The sequence below is a fragment of the Schistocerca americana genome, chromosome 2 (genome assembly GCF_021461395.2).
Source record: "Schistocerca americana isolate TAMUIC-IGC-003095 chromosome 2, iqSchAmer2.1, whole genome shotgun sequence".
In the NCBI taxonomy this organism is placed as follows: Eukaryota; Metazoa; Arthropoda; class Insecta; order Orthoptera; family Acrididae; genus Schistocerca; species Schistocerca americana.
Window position 1 is genome coordinate 256878545 of NC_060120.1, and position 23177 is coordinate 256901721.

The window sequence follows — 23177 nt, forward strand, 5'->3', positions numbered from 1 at the left end:
TCGTGGATGCAAAGATGGACCTCGACACGGACGTAGGGATTGAAGTTGCTCATCATGCAGCCTATTGCGCACACAATCATAACGCGATGTCCTGTGGCTGCATGAAAAGCATTATTCGACATGGTGGCATTGCTGTCAGGGTTCCTCTGAGACATAATACGTAGGCAGCGGTCATCCATTACAGTTGTAGCCCTTAGGTGGCCTGAGCGAGGCATGTAGTCGACCGTTCCTACCTCTCTGTATCTCCTCCATGTCCAAACCATGTCGCTTTGGTTCACCCTGAGACACCTGGACACTTCCCTTGTTGAGAGCCCTTCCTGCCACAAACTAGCAATGCAGACGCAATTGAACCACGCTATTGACTGTCTAGACATGGTTGAACTACAGATAACATGAGCTGTGTACCTCCTTCCTGGTGGAATGAGTGGACGTGATTGGCTGTCAGACCCCTTCCATCTAATAGGTGCTGCTCATGCATGGTTGTTTACATCTTTGGGCAGGTTTAGTGACATCTCTGACCAGTCAAAGGGACTGTGTCTGTGATTCAATATCCACAGTCAATGTCTATCTTCAGGAGTTCTGGGAACTGGCTTGATGCAAAACTTTTTTTGATGTGTGTTGAAAATGTAGGTGTTCCTAATCACAAATCCCTGAAAGTTTTTGACTGATTGCTTTGAAATTTTGATACAATGTTCCATTGGTATACACACGTTTTTATTTACCTATTTCTTAAATATATTAATACATAAATTTAATAATAGGGAAATGTTATTACAAAAATGTCTCAAAAAGTTACATATACATATATTATACATCATACATTAAAGAATTAGGTACCTAAAAATACACATTATGTCATGTCAAAATATTAAAGCAACCACTCAAGAACTTCCAGAAGTTAACGATTTTGAACAAACCAATTTTTACATTTTTATAACATTGTGCCTTTTATTACATATATACAAGGTAGTGTTCCAGTAGATATATAAAAATGTGAGTATTCAGATGCAATGTTGTATCAGAGTTTCACAGCAGTCAGTGAAGAACTTTCAGAGATTTGAGATTTTGAAGAATGAATATCCAAATTTATACTTATATAGAAACTGTAAATGTTCCTAACTGCAAATCTCCAAAACTTTTTGACTATATGGTTTGAAATTTGACACAACATTCAATTGGTACACATGTTTGTTTTTATATACCTATGTTTAAATATATTTAATATAAAATTGTTTATAAGTTTAATGATAGGGAAACATTACAAAAACATCTCAAGAAGTTAAGAGTGTGTGTGTGTGTATAAAAGAAATAGATGCCTAAAAACATACTTGTATTAGAATACATTGTTGTGTCAAAATTTCAAAATAATTGGTCATGAACTTTCAGAGATACATGGTTGTTTTCAGTTCTGCAGTCATAACCAGTTCTGAGACTAAGCATGATCTCTCAAGCTTTTTCATGCTAGGAAAAAATAGAATCAGAAACTGCAGAATTTTGTGAACATAAATGTAGTAACACAATTCATGTTTCCGTCGCACTTCACCTAGTGTAGACCGGGAACTGTCTGCTAGACCTGCCCGATGTGAACTGACTGGCTCCGGCCCGTGCTGCCGGAGTTGTTGTTGTTGTTCTTATGCCGGCAGAGGTCGCGTCCAAATTCTCGCGTGCCCTCTGGTGGACAGGACTCTACTTGCAGCAACTACCGTCTGTGACGCGCTGTGCCAATGTGCGCCTCCCGCGATTGCAGCAACTACCGTCTGTGACGCGCCGTGCCAATGTGCGCCTCCCGCGATCTTTCTGGTGGCTACAGCACTCCTCCTCCTTCGGGAGGTGCAGCCACTGTGATCCACTGCGTCGGAAGGTGGAGCGTCGGGCCGGAGCGATGACCTCCACATCCATTGGATGGCCGGAGTCGAGGGGATCGGCCAACCCTCGAGCCGGAACCTTCGAATACGGCTGGAAGTGGCCCACATGAAGAGGCCCCCGTCATCCCACAACCGGAGCCCGGGACAGAACGGGTGACAAGCTGTCGAACGCCAGATCCTGTTCCACCTCGTGAGGGTCAAGACCCAGTGGCGGGGACGAAGGGGAAGGGACGACCCCCAGGTGAACCAGCCTCCTGAGAAACCGGTCCTGCTATGGGGGCCGGCTCTCGCTGTGGCATCTCGAACGATGGTGATGCCGGTGCTGGAGCTACTGGAGGCTGCCAAGGCTGAGAACCATCGCAGTGCGGCAGAGTCACAGCGGGGAGAGGAGGTAACGTCCACTGTGAAAACAACACAGGTGCCGGCAAAGGGGAAGCCGGTGTCCGAGAGGTCGGAGGGTGGGTGCCCGAAAGTGGACGTAGCTGATTTTGGTGACGACGTACCACCCGGTCCCCCGCCTGCAAGGTATAAAGCCGGCGGCCATGTCGGCTCAGGACCACCGCCGGTATCCAACGTGGATTGCGACCAAACCCACGGGCCCAGACTGACGTACCCAGTGGAAAGCCAGGCACTCCGTTTTGTGAAGACTGGCGAGGACCAGGCCGGAGGAGGTGCAGCAGAGTCCGAGGTTGACGCCCATGGAGGAGCTCTGCAGGGCTGCGTTCTCCCATTGGTGTGGTCCGGTATGCCATCAAGAAAAACGTCAACGCTTCTTCCGCAGGAAATTCATGCACATACTTTTTCATCTGCATCTTAAATGTGCGTGCCATGCGCTCGGCTTCCCCATTCGATTGTGGATGGAAGGGGGGAGAGCAAACATGCCAAATACCGAAGCGCCTACAAAAATCCTGGAAGGTCTGCGAAATAAACTGCGGTCCATTGTCCGAGACCAGGGTGATTGGCAGACCTTCCACAGAAAAGATTTTTGCTAGTGCCTGGATTGCAACTTCTGAAGTGGTGGAGGAGCAGCGAACCACATATGGGAATCGGGAATAAGCATCAATGACAATGAGCCAAAAGCCATTGAGAAACGGGCCCGCAAAATCGATGTGAACATGTTCCCATGCTTGGGTTGCCGGCGGCCATGAAGAGAACCCTGCCCTGGGAGATGCATGTTGGCTCGCACACTGGGAACAGGCGGCCACCAAGTGCTCAATTTCTCTGTCAATACCGGGCCATTACACATGTCTGCGAGCCAAGGTTTTAGTACGGGAAACACCCCAGTGCCCCGCATGTAATAACGTGAGGACATCCCTTCGTAAACCTGCAGGAACAACCACGCGAGGAGCTGTATCATCGGTAGCCAGAAGGAGAACTCCTTCCAAGACCGAGAGGCTGTCCCGTAGAAGAAAATAATTACGAAGAGGGTCCTAGGCCCGGCCCGGAGGGCGGGAAGACCACCCCTGCTGAATGAGGCGAACTACTTGCCGGAGAACCGGGTCAGGCGCCGTTTCCCTGGCGACTCGAGAACTAGTGATCGGGAAGCCATCAACCGCTTGGCGGGACGCCACATCCAAATGAAAACACATGATCTCCTCATGATCGAACGTAGGATCCGGGCCCACCGGAAGACAGGAAAGAGCGTCGGCGTGGCATGCTGTCCTGTAGGGCGAAAATGAATGTCATAAAGGTACTTAGAGAGGAACAAGGCCCAGCGCTGTAGTCTGTGGGCCGCCCTATCCGGAATCTGAGAGGTGGGGCCAAATAACGATATTAACGGCTTATGGTCAGTGATTAACTGAAACTTCATGCCATACAAGAAAGGATGAAACTTGGTAATGGCGTAAACAATGGCCAAAGCCTCCTTTTCCACCTGGGAGTAATGGGCCTGCGCGGGACTAAGCGTTTTAGATGCAAACGCAGTGGTTGCTCGGAACCATCTGCGTTGCGATGGGCCAGGACCGCCCCCACCCCATACTGTGAAGCGTCTGTAGCCAGGACCAACGGTATGGTGTCAGCGATAGAAAAACCAACAGCTTGAAAGGCATCCCGGCCAAAAAGGTTAGCGGAGCTCGCATCACTGACAACAATAAAAGTAATAGGCCGAGTGACTGATTTGTAAGTCACGTCGGTAGTGAATTGACCCAACAGGGGAATGAACTGTTTACCATAACTGCGTAGACGCCGGTAAACTGCCGCCAACGGGGGCGATCCAAGGTCGGAATAAGGTTTTGCATTCAACAACGAAACTGCCATGCCCGTATCTACTTGCAGTTGTAACCGGCGCGACCGAACCGACGCCTCGATAAAGAGTTTGCATGCCGATGCGTCAGGAGCCTGGCCCGATGAAACTTCCTGAATGTCGACGTCCATGTCCGCTGTACCTGCTTCCTTCGATTCTTTTGAGGCCGAGCGGCAAACTTTAGCAATGTGACCTTTTTTATTACATTTGCGACAAACGGCCCAATGCTGGGGGCACTCTGACCGATCATGATGTATATAGCACGACGCACAGGACGGCAACAGGGGCCGGCGGCCGGAATTTTGTTTACGCGCCGTGCGGGAGCGGCCGTAACAGCCGGAATGTACCGCTCGCACGTCGTCTACCCCGGACACAGTGGACGCGGCCGCACCGCCCTGAACCTCCGCGACGGCGCACCACGCTTCCAGCTGTTGACCTGCTGCGTGAGAGACTTCATACGATTGAGCAATGGACAGGACTTCTTCGAGGGAAGGGTCTTCTAACTGCAGGGCCCGTTGCCAGACCTCCCTATCAGGGGCTGAACGAACAATGACGTCGCGTACCATAACGTGGGCATACGACTCTCGCGACTGCTCCGTGACAAAATGACACTTGCGACTAAGACCGTGCAGGGTAGCTGCCCACGCCCGGTAAGACTGATGGGGCTGTTTCTTGCATTGATAGAACTCGACCCTAGCCGCCACAACATGCGTGCGGTGGCGATAATACGAAGACAGCAAGGAACACAATGCGTCAAAAGACAAGGACGAGGGTTCCTGCAATGGCGCTAGCTGCCGCAAAACGTGATACAGCGAGGGAGATATCCATGACAAGAAGAGAGCACGACATACCTCCGCATCGGCAACATGAAACGCCTGGAAATGCTGCCGAAGGCGATGTTCATATGCGTCCCAATCCTCCGCCGTCTTGTCATATGGGGGAAAGGGAGGAGGGAACTGCGCCAGAGCAGACGGCGTGGAGAGCAACGCCGGAAGCACTTGTTTCATGGTGGCCATGAGCTCCGTCTGCTGTGCAACCAAAACCCGCACCAAATCCTCCATGCCGTGGAGAAGCTGCGAAACCGGAACAACGACGCAACACGCGAAAGAACGACCCTACTCGTCACCAATTGTGTAGTAACACGATTCACGTTTCCGTCGCACTTCACCTAGTGTAGACCGGGAACTGTCTGCTAGACCTGCCCGATGTGAACTGACTGGCTCCGGCCCGTGCTGCCGGAGTTGTTGTTGTTGTTGTTATGCCGGCAGAGGTCGCGTCCGAATTCTCGCGTGCCCTCTGGTGGACGGGACTCTTACTTGCAGCAACTACCGTCCGTGACGCGCCATGCCAATGTGCGCCTCCCGCGATCTTTCTGGTGGCTACAGCAATAAAGAATGTGACAATAGCCAAAATAGCATAGCTTTTCATTTTTTCTTGGGTAGTATGAGTAGGTTGAGCAGTTATCTGAAACACTCTTTAGTTCTGATAGCTACACTTAAAGACGGAACCCTTGATGGTGTATGTCAGTTCAGGAAATAGGGAATTGCAGAACAGAAGGCCCAGTAAGTTGCTTCATCAAAATATAAGGGATATTCAAGTAGAAAAACGTAGTTGAACTGATGATAGACATTTATGCTAACATTATTTATATTTCACAGCATCATTTACGTAGATAAGAAATAAAAGTCTTTCTTTAGGGGGATATATTTTATATGGTGATGATAAGGAGTATATCTTTCAGTTAGGAGGAGTGGGCATTTATGCCAAATGTAGTGTTCACATACAAATTTTTGAATAATTTGCAGGAGTGTGTGAATTTTCTAGAAAACATCTGTAATTGTAGTCCTCTACAGGTATCCCAGTTGGCACTATAGTACTATCCTCTCAAAACTTGACACTCCATTAAATTTAGTTGCTAAGAAATAGTTCCTTTTAATTTTGTGAGAATATTTGAATATTGACTTTCTGACTGATTCTCCAGGGAAAAGATTGTTAATGGATCTACTTTAGTCATGTCTCAGACAGTGTACTTTCCAACTAGAATACAGAAAGTAGTAGCATAGATATCACAGATGAGATCTCTAGAAATTGACCTGTAGTTGAGAGGCCCATTTTGAGAACAATTAGTAATGAGCTATTAGATTGTGATGCACTAATGTTAACACTGAAACGAACTGAGGCACAGTGAGAGCCCAAGGAAGTAAATAAAAAAATTAAAGATGTGGTTACACTTGTGATGAAAACATTTTAAGACATCTCAGATACACTTTGCAAGGAGTCTGCACTACAGACAACTGTTTTCAAAGTATCATTATGGGTCCAACACTTTAACTTGGCCCCTCTCTGATAGGTGAAATTTGGGTGACTTTTTGCCACTCCGGAATATTTACACTCATTGCCATCCTTAGCTACATAAGGAGCATCATTGGGGCAAGTAGCCATTGTGAGTATAATTTTGGTTTGTGTGACCAGTGATTGTTAATATTATTTACAAAAATGAGTGAAGTGGTTGTACTTATCTGACTAGCAACTCAGTAACTCAAATATTAAAGTGATGCTCACTTTCATGTCACTTGGATGATGTTTTAATGGTTAACCCATTACATGTTCGTTTCTGTTATCAGCTGTAAGCTGACTGCCCTGAAAGAAGGAGATGAGGCTTGTTCTGCAGGCAGTGCGCTACTAGTTGGATCTCAAGTTTCTGCTCCCAGCATCCACCACTCCTGGGCCAAGTAAAAGCATACTATCTGTACTTCCATTGATAGTTACCTTCCCTCAAAAATTTCAAGAAGAAATTCAGTACTAATAAGCAACCAGTTTGCCATTAAGGCGATAAAATGTTATGTAAGGGGAAGCAGAAGGTGCCTCACTATATAAAGGACAGCCAAAGACCAGTTACATAGTTTTACTAAAGGCAATATTGTAAAGTGGGAAAGAATGTTACCATATTAAAACAATACATTACACATAGAATACAGTTATTTCTGGAGATGAAATGAAAGCTGTATGTTCAGTAACTATGGAAGTACCAGGGCAGAAGATGTGTCTTCAACATATTAAGCGTGTTCTGTGGGAGAATAATACTACTGTTGATCCACCATGTTATTTAATGATATCAAAAGAAAGATCCACGTATGAAAATTTTTGCCTATTTTAGTCACATATTTTCCATTGCATACTGATATGGAGACATTCCTGTTACATCAGTGAAATTCTTAATATTCAAGAAATAATAATCAGAATAATGAGTGAAGTCAATTCTTAGGATCACTGATGACCCCTCTTCATTGGTCTTAAGATGTTAACTGCTGTGAACTTGTACATCTATGCAACATTACTTTATGCCAAAAGCAATTTAAGTGAGTTTCACTCCAAAGAGAATATATACGTTCACAACACTAGAGGCAAACTACAATTGAATACACTGAAACATAGACTGACAAAAACTGTGAACTCTTATAAAATAACTTGCTTAAAACTATCCAATAAACTTCCAAAATGTGCTTGGTCCTTGCCCAACAATATTGTCAAAGTTAAGATTTATGACTGGTTACTGAAACATCTGTTTTACAAGATAACAAAACTATATGAAATAAACAAAATTGACTTTGGATTTTAAGAATATTTGTAAGAGAAGTTGAATTAAATTTTGTAAGAACTTCTCTGTAAAAATATCCCATTGTAAGCGGTCAGCGTGAATACAGAACTGAATTGAATACCTTCAGGAGGTAAAATTTTTAGTACTATCAATAGTTGCCCATATAAGTATGATAAATTATCCTAGCTTTTGGAACTATTAATTCTTTGCACAGGGAGGAAAGAGGGATTGGGTTCAAGACAATTAAAAAAAAGGGCAGGTCACTCAAACCACAGGATGAGAAAGGTCCATCTGTAGTAAAGGCAAATATAAATTGGCACAACAGAGAGAGCAGGAGGTAAAAGGTACTATATTGATGAGTATAGTGTCAGCTTCTGCCCAGACATGATGAGGACAGAGTGAGCAGAAGAGATGGATTACAAGGGGTCCTCTCATTTTTCATTATTATTATTATTATTATTATTATTAGAATTTTTAATTGTGTATTTTTATTTCATTATTTTCTTCCTTCTTCTTTCACCTATGGACCATTGTTATTTCATCCCTTTCTTCTTTCTTTTTTTCCACATTCGTCTCATCATTTATCAGTATTTCTCTCTCACTTCCTCTGTCTAAGTAGCTTCAGTCCTCTTTATGGGTGTCTCATGGAAATCTTTCAAATCTTGCAACTTCTCTCTGAATGGCAGTCATTCCTCAGTATCTTATGGTAAATTTTGAGTTCATCCACTATGTATAACCCTGAAGACTAGATCAGAGTAATTAAAACATGCACAGAGACATTTAAGCACTCACTCTTCTTGCATTCCATATGTGAATGTAATGGGAAGAAGCCCCAATATTTGGTATAGTAGGAAGTACCCATTGCCATACACTTCATATTGGTTTGCAGAGTGTGGATGCAGATGTGAAATTTACAAATAACAGTATCCAATTCATAACTGCAGAACAAGACACAGAAAAGACTTTCATATGGTCAGCAGAAGGCTAACATAATAGAAAAAAGCATATATCAAGGGAGAAATACTGTATGATTCACTGCCAGATTAACTGAAATCATTCTCTGGATGAAATTTGAAAAATGAGCTGAAACAATAGCTCATATTGAAATGACCATATGACACAGAACTGACTTGAATTTGCCTTGGAAATATAATGAGAAACTTTTTTAAATGTAATGATTAATATCACTCATACACAGTTGTGCTTAAAAACATTCCCTCTTTTTGTAATATAGAATTTATAACTTTTATGCACATATACCATGTATGTAAATATCCTAAAACTGCTTATGTGAAAAGTTATATAGATTGTCACACAATTGTAAAAAAATAGAACTCTCTCAAAAGCAAAATGTTAGTGTTACCAGTTGACCAAGTAATTAGTTAAGTCAAATGTTTTATAATTCTTGTGATTCTTTAGCTTTTTGGAAGTATTTTATTCAGGATCTTCTGTAGAAACGTAGTGATTATGTCTTCACTGTAAGAATAATCTCTTATGCCACTGACTCAGAAGCACAAAAACTCGTTTATCATACCCATTGACACTGTACAATGCCCACATCATCATAGTCTGGCACAGCTCTTTCCATTCACAGAGTAAATTTGTCACCCAGAAGAGGATATTCAGAATGAACTCTGGCGTCAGTTTGCAAACTATGTGCAGGGCATTGCTAAAGCGTCTCAGAATTCTAACTCATCACACTGTACATATATTTGCTTACTGAATTTGTTGTTGGAAATGGAAATGCCATGTGGCTAGGGCCTCCCGTCGGGTAGACCGTTCGCCCAGTGCAAGTCTTTCAAGGTGACACCACTTCAGCGATTTGGGTGTCAGTGGGGATGAAATGATGAACATAGAAGGAAAATTAGGGTTCAACATCCAGTCAGTGATGAGCTCATTAGAGATAGAAGAACATGCACTCATTCAGAAGGAACTGCAACATCCAGTCAGAGAATATACAACAGAAAAATGATTTACGTTTGGGTTGCAGTTTTTTTACTATGGTTTTAGAAGGTATATGCTGTTCTGCAAGTTCAGTTTTCAGTAGGCTTCCTGCAAAACTGGAAACCATGAGTAATAAACCTCAGCTTTTCAAATTTAAGCTGAAAGGCTGAAGGCTGGCTTGTGGCACACTCGTTTTATTCTCCACCAGACTTGTTCACATTAGTTAAGACCCTTTTGCTGTAATGTGTTACTTATTTGAGTGCACATGTGTAGTTTTCTATTTTTTTCATTTTTAAAATTTCTTTTATTAACATGCTTTGACTTAATGTATGCTTATGATGTTGGAGTGCAATTATTCTGATTATGATGCATGCATGCATGCATGTCCAAATGAACTTTGCATCATAATCAGAATAAGACAGGCACTGCAATATCGTATTTATCTGCCGATACTGGGTAAGAGACTTTCAAGTACAACGTCTAACCTGTTAATAAGGATGTACGAGTTCGGGTTATAGACGCATGGTTGACGACATATAGAAGTTTGGGTCTGGCCGTGAGTTGTGCACGGAAGCCAAATGGTAAGGCGCCCGCACATGATAAGCAGGAAATCCGGGTTCGAGTTCTGGTCCGGCACAAATTTTCATCATCATCATTCCATTCTACAGCTGATGGTAGTCCTTATTTCCAATTGCGAATTCATTAGATGTGTAATGTGTTTGATTTGTACCATGACCTGTTGGCTATAGCTCACGTTTCCATGAAATTCAAGGAAAAATGAAGGTATAATCTACATTCCAGAACATTCGCTGTCAGTATTATATCCTCTTTGTAAAAAGGGAGAGAAGTAGGTTTACCTTCCTGCCATTGACTAGTGTGTTGATATTTTTCATGCTTAACAAACCAATTGTTCATATGGGGCATGGATCCACTTTCTAACAGCTGCTACACTTTTGTTAGTGTATGCCTTTTATTGGTCTGCATCCCTGAAGGATCTCCTTCATGGAGAGATTTTTTGAACACAATGAACAAATAGTACTGGTGCTGCTTTGAATTTCGTTTTCTTTGTGGATTAAAGTAAATGGCTCATGTCAAACGCATTGTCACACCCCCAGATGTAATTTTGTCATCACTGACATATCCTTACATGTTTAATGTCTTTAAGTTTAAGTTCTTCTAGTTATTTGTACTATTCTTTGTGTTCCTTTATTTAGGTACTTTGAATTTGAGATAATGACAGCTGGTCCCATGCGTGTTGGCTGGGCTCGAGCTGACTGTAGTCCAGGCTGTCAGCTTGGAAGTGATGAAACTACATGGGCATTTGATGGCTACAATGTAAGTTGCATGCCATAATCATGTGCATATAAGTTGGAGCCCTGTGTGTCTGTGTGTGTGTGTGTGTGTGTGTGTGTGTGTGTGTGTGTGTGTGTTGGGGGAGGGGGGGGGGGGGGGGATAGAGAGAGAGAGAGAGAGAGAGAGAGAGAGAGGAGTATACACTATGTTTTTGTAAGTTTGTTTTTCAGTTTCAGGCTTATAAGTTTGTTTTTCAGTTTCAGACTTATAAGTTTGTTTTTAAATTAATTTGGAAGAGAGTGTAATTGTTGCAAAAACACATAAAAGACTGACAGGAATGATGTTTTGGTTCCTAATAATAGTAAATTTATGGGCTGTATCACTTGACTCATCCATTATAGATAGCCCTGTTAACTATTTTCACATTTGCATTATTAAACTATAATTTTCTCTTTGCTATAAAAATTCAAATGTTGTTCTTAAAAACCCATTTAGTATAATGACAAATGATTGAAAATTAGTTGCTAGATACTGCATTTGACTGGCAAAATAAACTTATGAAATCTTCTTGAGTGCCTTTCAAGCAATAATATCAAATTACGGCAACTGTTTGAAATGTTTCTTACATATTCGCATGAAATACTGCTTTATAGTTTGCAATATGTTGAAAACTTTGGATTCTAGTCAGATGAACCTAACAAAAATGTAATACTTCACATGAAGACAAAACCAAAAAAGTTCTTAGTAAAATTTTCCAATCCTGAATGTTATTGCTGTTGGATGCTCAGGAAGAATTCATTGCTATTTTTGTGACTTTGGCAAATACATACGATTCTTGTTGGTCATATTCTGTCACAGACATATAAATCATACATTTGAGATACAAAATATATTTTGTGTAAGACACATGCTCTGTGCAATTGATGATGAGATATTCATATTGTTATACATCATAATGCTTTTCACCAGTTCAAATCAGAGTAAATAAAAACACTAATTTGTGCAAAGATGTTATTCATAGTGAAACAAACTAGTGTGTTTCTGTGAGCATTTTAAAAATGTTTTGTTCATAATTATTGTGGTGAAACAACAATTTAAATATGTTTCAGAATAGCTTACAAAATACTTACATCAGAATTTTAGTTTTCTGTTATCTGATATGCTTGATCTCAACATAGGCTGTCAAACTACACTTTGGGGCTAGTGATCCCTTTGGCAGACAGTATCAAGTAGGAGATATTATCGGCTGTTTCCTAGACTTGTTTGATAAGACCATCAGTAAGTAAAACACCTGTTTGGTATTGAGTTGTGCCCAAGACTATAATGTGGTCTGCGAATAAATTTAAATGCAGATCAAAATCTGAGAAAGTAGCGACAAAATTTTATTGCCCGTACTACACACAGCTTCTCTGTTATTGTGTGCACAAAAAGTTTATTATTTGCACCTATTCTCATTAAATGGATATAATGAAACACTCATGTGAAAAATGATGTAAGTCTTGGGCATTACTGTTGAATGAGAATGACTTGCACTGGTATGGAATGACTGAATGTCACAGAACCAAACAACTGCTTGCTCCTCTGCTTGCCTTGCATCTTATTATATTTCTCTCTAACAGATGTTCTTACAACCAGCAAACACTGCTGAAAAGTATTGATTTTCTATGTCTTTTTTTTCTCAGCCTGCTTTGGCGAAACTTCATTTCAGTTTTGTAGCATATAGCTGTTAACTGTTACCACTTCATGTCATAATATTGTTACAAATTAAACTTACACCTCAGTGTGTAAGGGAAAGTTCTTTCCTGGAATATGACTTACTATCTTCTAATCCATGTTTCAGATTCCTCTCTTTCTCTTCATTTTTTTTAATAGTATAGCTTTTGGGACAGCTATATAAATCAAGGATCTCCTTCCTCTATTTAAACAGTAGGCATGTTTCTTTTCTTTTTTACCAATGATACATAACTTACGGATGGCCTTTGTGTAGAATATATTTGAATGTGACATACACTTCACTACTGAAGAGTGTATTAGGTCTTTTTGAAGCAGAATAGCAGTTGGAAAGAACAGAGGGAGAGGGAGAGCAAAGTGGAAGAACTAGGAGGAGCAGGATGATACATTTTCATTACGCAATCCACATTTTGTGCGTTAGCTCTGTAAATCTCTGACAAAACTATGTGTTTCAAAGAAGATGGTACTGAATCTGCGAAATCCTTTGGATTTATTAAAATTATTTCTGGCAATGCAAGGATGTTTGCAGTTGTACATTGAAATTGACAATGTTTTCTCTTAACAGCTCAAACAAAATTAATTGTCTTAGATGCATGACAGAGAAATCCTATACATAGTTTAGACGAAAGAGAAGAGCAGCACCCTCTTCAATTTCTGAAATGAATACAAATGGTTAGAGATGGCTGAAAGACAAAGACAAGATGGCACAAACACACAATTTAAGTATTTAATAAGTTTATATTTCATTTGTTGAATAATAAAATTTGCAATCTATTGTCACCAGCCCAAGGTATCTTCAAGAATTATCTTGTCAGATATGTATTTTAGAAGGTAGAAAAATCACCTTAAAATTGGAAATGACTTAAACAGAGTAATCACTTCTTGCACATAATGTAAAGCTTATTCTAAAATTTTTGTTCTTTCTTCGACAGGGCCCAAAAATAAAAATTTTCTTGAAACATATTATAGATGACGTATATATAACATGAAACAATGGAAAGGGCAAGTTGGAATAACAACAATATTATGAAAAGGATGGATTACTGCTCACCCCACAGAGGCGGTGTTGAGTCGTAGACAGACTGTTAAACTTTAAAGCTTTCGACCAGGGACAGTGTCTGTGTGTATGTGAGTTATATTTATGAGAATGTGTGTGTGTGTTCTCAGTTTCTGAAGAAGGCCATTTGGCTGAAAACTTAAATGCTTAACAGTCTGTTCTACTTGTCTGTGACTCAACACTTGTGTGTGGAGACTAGCAGTCTATCCTTTTGGTAATATCGTTATGTACTACTTGTTAACATGTGATCCAGAATCTTAAAATTTCATGTGAACTGTCGAATAATTATTATATATTGCAGGTGTGATGTTGCACACTGTAACGTTTGTACCTCTTTTGCTGTAGCAATATGTTTCTTTGATGTAGCATCATATGCGTGCAATAAAATGTACATCTCATTTAAAAGAAAGAGCAAAGCAAATCTTTAAAGGCATCTGGGGTTCAAGCAGCACCAAGTGATGACAGTGTCATCCATCCACCTAGGGCTTAATTTGGACATCATTATCAAGGAGCTTGTGGTTAGCATACTCCTCTTGTGGCCATAAATGTTGGCATTTTATAAATGGGGTTCCAGGTAGTTCCTCAGTTGTCTACACACAACTGGGTGAGTTCAGGACCCAAGTATAGATCCTCTACATGACTGTCCAACACTCAACTGCTCTACTGTGTGAGTATAGCAAAGGAGTCTGAGAGCCCTTCAGGCAACTCTCAGTTTTCATTTTCATGATAAGTGTATTATTCATTGCTTTCATTAAGGCTGCCAAGCTTCGCCATTCATGCAGAATATGCAGAACCAAAGCTGGACTAATTGCCAGTAATGCAATGGCTTATAAACATGCAGTATTTATATGGGTCATTGCTAAAGGCCAAGAGAACATTTGATTGTATTGCTGCAGAACAGTATCCTATGCCATGCAAGTCAGTGCAATTTGCAGGGTCATATGTCTACTGTGTTTATTTTCTACCTCACATACAGTAGAGCGTCCTTCATTTCTGAAAATGGTGTCATAATTGTTCATCTTCATTTTGATGAGTTCCATTTCCTTGTAAGTAACTCTTACAGGGTGCACCAAGTAAAGATGGTACTGTATAAGACTTCATTCATTTGACTCTTTACTATGGTGCTTGCTGCTGGATGCTGAGTTTGATATATATCAGCTGTGACCTCAGGAGACTGTTCTCTTAGGCATGCATGCACAGGTTGTGCCTTTCATTCAAGAATGGAACTTTCAGTTTGCTTCAAAGCGTACATTCCAAGAAAATTCTTCAGATTGTCTTGGATGTTCTGTCTGGGGATGAATGCACAAATGTCATTAATAAAAATTTGAGTCTGTATCATTTGTAGCTGTGTGTTTCTAAGTTGCTACAAGCTTAAAAGAAACTGTTGAAGCCTCAGAAGATGAGTAGCACAACCAAAACTGTTTTGCATAATAAAATCATCAATAATTGTATACTGGTTGCATTAACCAAGTATTCGTCTTCTGACTCAAATATTGTTAACATTGTTAATTTTTACTTTCATTCAGTACTACATATGGCTTGGACATATGATAATAAATACATTTATACACTGACTTATTCTGTAAATACATCATTTCATTATCACTGTGTCTTTTGCTTGTGTTCTGCTGTGCAGCATTTTCGGACAGTTGTCAACAAATACGGCAACGCATGTACAGAGTTTATCAGAAATATTTTTAAAAAGTTGGGAGGTGGATTCCTCACACCAAAATGAACAAGAAAGTGCACTGAAACATATATCCCAACAATTATTTATTTTTTACTTAGTGATGAAAGAACATTTTACAATGTACTGAAGTCAGAAACTTATAACAGTTGTTCAAAATATCTTCAGTTTGTTGCTACAAATGCACTCACTCTTTGAATCATTGCTTTGGTATCATTTCAAACACTCTCAGATAGTGTTGAGTGGTTTCACTTTCTTTCATGATATGTAGGCAAAGAATCTGTTCAATTTTATAGGTGGCCCCACAGATTCCGATCCAAACGATTGAGGTATGTGGGGTGTCTAGTGCATGGAACTGGTTCCTTCCACACTATCCAGCTTTCATGATAGATATCCTCCAGTGTGTTTAAAAGAAAGTGATAAGTTTCCTAACCACATACTTCTTTTTATCTGCAACGCTACATTCTGTAGCAAGTTTGGAAGAGTGGTCTGAGTAAAGTCTTTGTAGACATCACCTGTCAGACTTGCTGGGAAAACATATGGACTTACTAAACAGTCACCTACAATTACACCCCACGCATTAGTCTTAAATCTGCATTGTTCCACAAGAACTTGGTGACAAACGTTGTGGGAGTGCATAAGAGGGTGGAAGCAAATGGATAACAAATTAAGTATTTTTTATTACATTTTCAGTTGCAAAATTTCCAGAATGTTATTTCCTTAAAAATGAAAATTGCCAGACGTGTTTATGTATAGACTTTTTTCCTTGTTTTGGTGTGCAGAATCTGGCTCCAAAGTTTGTAAAAGTATTTCTGAGGCACCCTGTTTGATTGAGGTTCACAGTACTGTGTTAAGTGGTATCCAGAGCTTACTTACATTTTGTTTGATTTAAAGGAAGTGAAGTATAATTGCGGGCAAGCCGAGACGTTCGGCAAACAGTGGCAAGTGGGAGACGTGGTCGGAGTCTTCCTCGATCTTGTAGATCGAACTATCAGTAAGTCAGGAGGATTATGAACTGCCTTTATGCATTCATCTGAAAAGTAGAACAGCTTTTACAAACACTATTCTTAGTGAAGGCATGTGAAATATTTTCAAGAATTCACTGTGTCATTTTTATTCTGAGACACTTGTGAAAGTAGAAATTGCTATATTTATATATGTAACACAAGATTGGTAATGGACTAACTCAGAGTGGCATAGCTGTGTGTACACTGCCATTATATTTTATATATGGTTTGTTCTGATAGTATTTACTTGTGAATAACATATTTTGAGCAGTATCAGATTTTGAAGAGCAATCTAGAGGCATTTCTGAGCTTCAGTAGTTAATTAATGTGCTTTATTTTTAGCCTTCACATCACTTCATGTGTAGAACATTTGTTTCAGTGTGTACCACATACTACAGCTTATAATTTCTTATACTTACAGTAGACATGGTTGTTACTCTTTTTCTACAAAACATTCAGTTGAAAAGTCTGAGATTTTGTAGCGTGATGGGAGGAGTTTATCAGTTGTTGTGTGCTAAAGGGAAATACAGTAATCTCATGTGTTGGTTCCTGTGCTTGTGCCATATTTGGTGGTGATAACTACATATCAAATGATTGTTATGTTTGCATTTGTTTCAAGAGAGATCTGATCGATCAGTTTTACTAAGATCTCCAGTTAGCAAAAGAGGCTGTCGTGAATGATTAATTCCTACATCAGACACACTGGTATTGGCCAGTTTCTGGTGTAGACCTAATCACATTTTGCTTTGCTGCCTTCATGGTCTGTGGGTGTCAGAGCGGACTGATATCTTAAGAGTGGATCAAATAAAAATGAAATTTTCATAGAAAAAACATTATTGTTCTTTAATTTATACAGATCTACTTTTTTCATATTTAATGATCCATTTTATATAAGCAGATTTTTCCACTGGTGAGAAAAGTTTTTAATGCTAATTTTTAAAAATTCTGTGATGACATATCACAGATGAATAAGCTGCCAAGATATGTGTTGTGGGGCAGATTCTGGAATGACTGAAAAGTTCTGAAGGTGGTGGTGCATTTTTACGGCCAGCCAGCTCAAAGTTGGTGACAGTAGCTGACGGCATTAACATTGCTGCATCCATAAAGTAAATTGATCAGAAACTTCCTTTGCACTCCAAAAACGCCATTTGCATCTCTTGTCAATCAGGCAGCTGTGCTGTGATGGTAACAAGCACTTCTTCACAGCATCAGCATATTCTCCACATTGGCTCTCTTTAATTTTGGATAACCCAAGTCTTATCACAAATGACAGTTTCTGCTGAAAGCGATCTTTCATTCATACATAGCAAAGATAAATCCTACTGGACTAAAGGAACAGTCCCTTACTTACTTGAATACAGCAACATTGAAACAGTGTGGTTAACCAAAGTGGCCAAAGATCTGTTTGAATTGAGCATACCAGAAGATGACATTTAGAACATCTTTCAGTAGTGTTCTGAGTGACAAAAGGTTTCAGGACAAATCTCCCCATAAGAGACAAATAACTACCTTCTGGGTGCCAGAGAGGAAAGAACTATATAATCAGAGAATGTGTCTCTCTGATATTCTCAACATTTAAATGGATCCTCCCCTCCATTACTTGCACAGATTATACTGTTTCTCTGTTCTCTATCTTCCCATTTCTCCTGTCAAAATACTTGTTTAAAAGCTAGCAAGTGAAGTGTCACAGTGGTCAGCACACTGAACTCACATTTTGGAGGACAATGGTTCAGATACCCAACCACCCATCCAGATTTAAGATTTTCGCTAAATTGATACAGGCAAATGCCAGGAATGTTCCTTTGAAAAAGGCGTGACTGATTTCCCTCCCCACCCTTTCACAATTCAAGTTTGCACCCCATGTCTGCATTGTTGATGGGATGTTAAACTCTGATCTTCATTCTTGTTTAAAAGGTCCTTTAGCTGGGGACTTTAAAAACTGTGGCCTGTCATTTTTTGTGTTTCAGTGGATGACAAGAGGAAACTCCCCTTCAGTTTAAGATATTGTTGACCCTGTGGAACTTAGCTAATGTATAAAACAGCTTTCTCAATTGTGAAAGTGGAAGCTGTCCTACATATTCAACTTTTAAAGCTAGAGTCCCACACTTAATGCTGCAGAAAAAAGGAAGAGTCGCTTGTACACCATGACTTAAGTTGTATACCTGTCTTGAGCTGCATAGAGAAATCAGTTTTCAGTCATGATAGCATAACATAATAAATCACAGACTCACAAAATTAAATGTTAAAGAGTAAACACCAATGTTTTTGTCAACTTGGAACAAAGACAGTATGTGTCACTGCCAAAGTGTGGCTCGCTCCAAATTTTGTCCCTGTTGTGTCAGTACAATTGTCTTTTCCATTTGCTAACTTCTTTCTGCAGTCAACCTCCTTACTTGGAAGAGAAATATGACAAAACCCATTATTTTACAGTACTTGAAAGCCCTGTGTGGAATAGAAGTAATAGATGTAACTATTCACTGTTGAGTTGAGTTGTGTGGTTGATAGGCACATAAATAAGATGAAAAGTATTGCTAACCTTTCAGACTATGTCCTTCCTCACAGCTAGTCAACACACACACACACACACACACACACACACACACACACACAAACAGCTACATTGTCTCAGCATTGCAGTAAAATGCAGCTGAGGCTGTGTGTGTGTGTGTGTGTGTGTGTGTGTGTGTGTGTGTGTGTGTGTGTTTTTCTTTCTAATTTGCTCTAAGGAAAGACATTGTTGGAAAGCTTAGCAATTTGTAGAAACTTATTATAATCTTACTGAAACTAATGTCTTGAAACATTGCCTTATTTCAAGAAGAGGCTAATGTTTCAGTACACTATGAAGAAAGAGCAAATAGTAATGTAAGTTATAATGTCAAAGGAATCATGGTTTATTGGAGCTGAGTTAATTATCTTATCAGAAGCAGCGTCAGATGCACTTGGTAGAAGGAAGCAAACAGATGTGGAAAAACGACACAGAATTTGGGACACAGTAATTACAGAAGCTGCTAAAGAAAAACAAATAGCTTATTTGAAGTTTCTACAGGAAAAAACATCAGTACAGCGCGAAGAGCACACAAGGAGTCACGGGACTCATTCATAAGCATCTTAGAGCATGACATACACAGTAGACAGCAGTGTTCATACAAGATCATGAAAACCCTCACCAAGGAAGAAAAAGACACTGCCTCGCCGAACATTATACCCAATGAACAACAGACAAATTGTTATACAGATTTTTTGGTGTACACAGAAGATCGAAGATGACACAGAAGAAAGTATGTGCAGTGAAACAGTAGATCCAGTTACTATGGATGAACTACAAGATGCTTTGAAAGGCACGAAGAACAGAAAAGCTATTGGAATAGATGGAATAAATGCAGAGATAATTATATGTGGAGGGTTACCTCTAGATAAATTACTTTAACAATTAATAAATGATTATTGGACAAACTGCAGGATCGCAGACCCTTGGTATACAGTAGAAGTAATCCCTCTTGTCAAAAAATGGAAACATAATGACTTGAAAAACCATCATGGCACACTGGCTACAAACTGTACTCAAAGATAATCAATAACCGTATGAAGAATATCACAGAAGCTATTATTGCTGAAGAACAAAATTGATTTAGATGAGATTGTTCATGCAATGAAAATGTGTTTGTAATTAAAAACATTACAGGAAAAAAAATTTAATACAGAAATCCCTATGGCCTTTATTGAATTTGAGACCATGTGAGCCAGGATAGCATATGGGACATTATGTTTGAATGTGGATATCCTTATCACCTAATAGAGAACTTGACATTGTGTCCCCTTGCAGGCTGTTAACAAAGGTGCGAGCATATGGAATAAGTTCACATATATGTGGGTGGCTCAAAGACTTCTTAAGCAGTAGAACCCAGTATGTTGTCCTCGAAAGTGTGCATTCCCCAGAGACAGGGTATCATCAGGAATGCCCCAGGGAAGTGTGGTAGGGCCACTGTGGTTCTCTATATACATAAATAATTTGGCAGGGTGGGCAGCAACCTACTGTTGTTTGCTGATGATGCTGTGATATTCAGTAAAAGTCAAAGATGATTGACTGTAGGAAGATACTAGACGACTTAGACAAAATTTATAGTTGGTGTGATAAATGGCAGTTAGCTGTAAATGTGGAAAAATGTAAGTTAAAGCAGACGCGTAGGAAGAACAAATCTGTAATGTTTGCTTATAGTTTTAATAGTGTCCTGCTTGACATAATTAAGTAGTTTAAATATCTGGGCATAATGTTGCAAATCAATTTGAAATGGACTGAGCATGTGGTATGGAAGGCAAATGGCTGACTTTGGTTTATTGGGAGAATTTTAGGAAAGAATGGTTCACCTGTGAAGGAGGCCTCTTATAGGACACTGGTCTGACTTATTCGTGAGTCCTGCTTGAGTGTTTGTGGTCTGTGCCAGGTTGGATTGAAGGAAGACATTGAAGCAATTCAGAGGTGGGCTGCTAGATTTGTTGCTGGTAGGTTCAAACAACACGTAAGTGTTCAGAAATGCTTTGGGAACTCAAATCCCTGGAGGGAAGACAATGCTCTATGGAGAAAATTTAGAGAACTGGCATTTGCAGCTTACTGCCAAACAATTCTACTGCTGCCAACATATATTGCACATAAGGACCACAAATATGAGATTTGAGAAATTAGGGCTCATGTGGAGGTATATAGACAGTTGAGGTGACTTACCGAACAAAAGCGCTGGCAGGTCGATAGACACACAAACAAACACAAACACACACACAAAATTCAAGCTTTCGCAACAAACTGTTGCCTCATCAGGAAAGAGGGAAGGAGAGGGGAAGACGAAAGGAAGTGGGTTTTAAGGGAGAGGGTAAGGAGTCATTCCAATCCCGGGAGCGGAAAGACTTACCTTAGGGGGAAAAAAGGACAGGTATACACTCGCACACACGCACATATCCATCCACACATACAGACACAAGCAGACATATTTAAAGACAAAGAGTTTGGGCAGAGATGTCAGTCGAGGCAGAAGTGTAGAGGCAAAGAAGTTGTTGAAAGACAGGTGAGGTATGAGTGGCGGCAACTTGAAATTAGCGGAGATTGAGGCCTGGCGGATGACGAGAATAGAGGATATACTGAAGGGCAAGTTCCCATCTCCGGAGTTCGGATAGGTTGGTGTTGGTGGGAAGTATCCAGATAACCCGGACGGTGTAACACTGTGCCAAGATGTGCTGGCTGTGCACCAAGGCATGTTTAGCCACAGGGTGATCCTCATTACCAACAAACACTGTCTGCCTGTGTCCATTCATGCGAATGGACAGTTTGTTGCTGGTCATTCCCACATAGAATGCATCACAGTGTAAGCAGGTCAGTTGGTAAATCACGTGGGTGCTTTCACACGTGGCTCTGCCTCTGATCGTGTACACCTTCCGGGTTACAGGACTGGAGTAGGTGGTGGTGGGAGGGTGCATGGGACAGGTTTTGCATCGGGGGCGGTTACAAGGATAGGAGCCAGAGGGTAGGGAAGGTGGTTTGGGGATTTCATAGGGATGAACTAACAGGTTACGAAGGTTAGGTGGACGGCGGAAAGACACTCTTGGCGGAGTGGGGAGGATTTCATGAAGGATGGACCTCATTTCAGGGCAGGATTTGAGGAAGTCGTATCCCTGCTGGAGAGCCACATTCAGAGTCTGGTCCAGTCCCGGAAAGTATCCTGTCACAAGTGGGGCACTTTTGTGGTTCTTCTGTGGGGGATTCTGGGTTTGAGGGGACGAGGAAGTGGCTCTGGTTATTTGCTTCTGTACCAGGTCGGGAGGGTAGTTGCGGGATGCGAAAGCTGTTTTCAGGTTGTTGGTGTAATGATTCAGGGATTCCGGACTGGAGCAGATTCGTTTGCCACGAAGACCTAGGCTGTAGGGAAGGGACCGTTTGATGTGGAATGGGTGGCAGCTGTCATAATGGAGGTACTGTTGCTTGTTGGTGGGTTTGATGTGGACGGACGTGTGAAGTTGGCCATTGGACAGGTGGAGGTCAACGTCAAGGAAAGTGGCATGGGATTTGGAGTAGGACCAGGTGAAACTGATGGAACCAAAGGAGTTGAGGTTGGAGAGGAAATTCTGGAGTTCTTCTTCACTGTGAGTCCAGTTCATGAAGATGTCATCAATAAATCTGTACCAAACTTTGGGTTGGCAGACTTGGGTAACCAAGAAGGCTTCCTCTAAGCGACCCATGAATAGGTTGGCGTACGAGGGGGCCATCCTGGTGCCCATGGCTGTTCCCTTTAATTGTTGGTATGTCTGGCCCTCAAAAGTGAAGAAGTTGTGGGTCAGGATGAAGCTGGCTAAGGTGATGAGGAAAGAGGTTTTAGGTAGGGTGGCAGGTGATCGGCGTGAAAGGAAATGCTCCATCGCAGCGAGGCCCTGGACGTGCGGAATATTAGTGTATAAGGACGTGGCATCAATGGTTACAAGGATGGTTTCCGGGGGTAACAGATTGGGTAAGGATTCCAGGCGTTCAAGGAAGTGGTTGGTGTCCTTGATGAAGGATGGGAGACTGCATGTAATGGGTTGAAGGTGTTGATCTACGTAGGCAGAGATACGTTCTGTGGGGGCTTGGTAACCAGCTACAATGGGGCGGCCGGGATGATTGGGTTTGTGGATTTTAGGAAGAAGGTAGAAGGTAGGGGTGCGGGGTGTCGGTGGGGTCAGGAGGTTGATGGAGTCAGGTGAAAGGTTTTGCAGGGGGCCTAAGGTTCTGAG

At 41.0% G+C, this 23177-nt stretch overlaps 1 protein-coding gene across 1 annotated transcript in view; it reads left to right on the top strand.

Moving 5' to 3' along the window:
• The window catches only part of LOC124595722 (ryanodine receptor), a 690379-nt gene that overhangs the window by 283660 nt on the left and 383542 nt on the right, over positions 1–23177 (top strand). Inside the window, exons 26-27 of the mRNA XM_047134588.1 lie at positions 10864–10984; positions 16312–16411. Coding sequence (XP_046990544.1) covers positions 10864–10984; positions 16312–16411 — 221 coding nt within the window. The remainder of the gene's footprint in view (positions 1–10863; positions 10985–16311; positions 16412–23177) is intronic.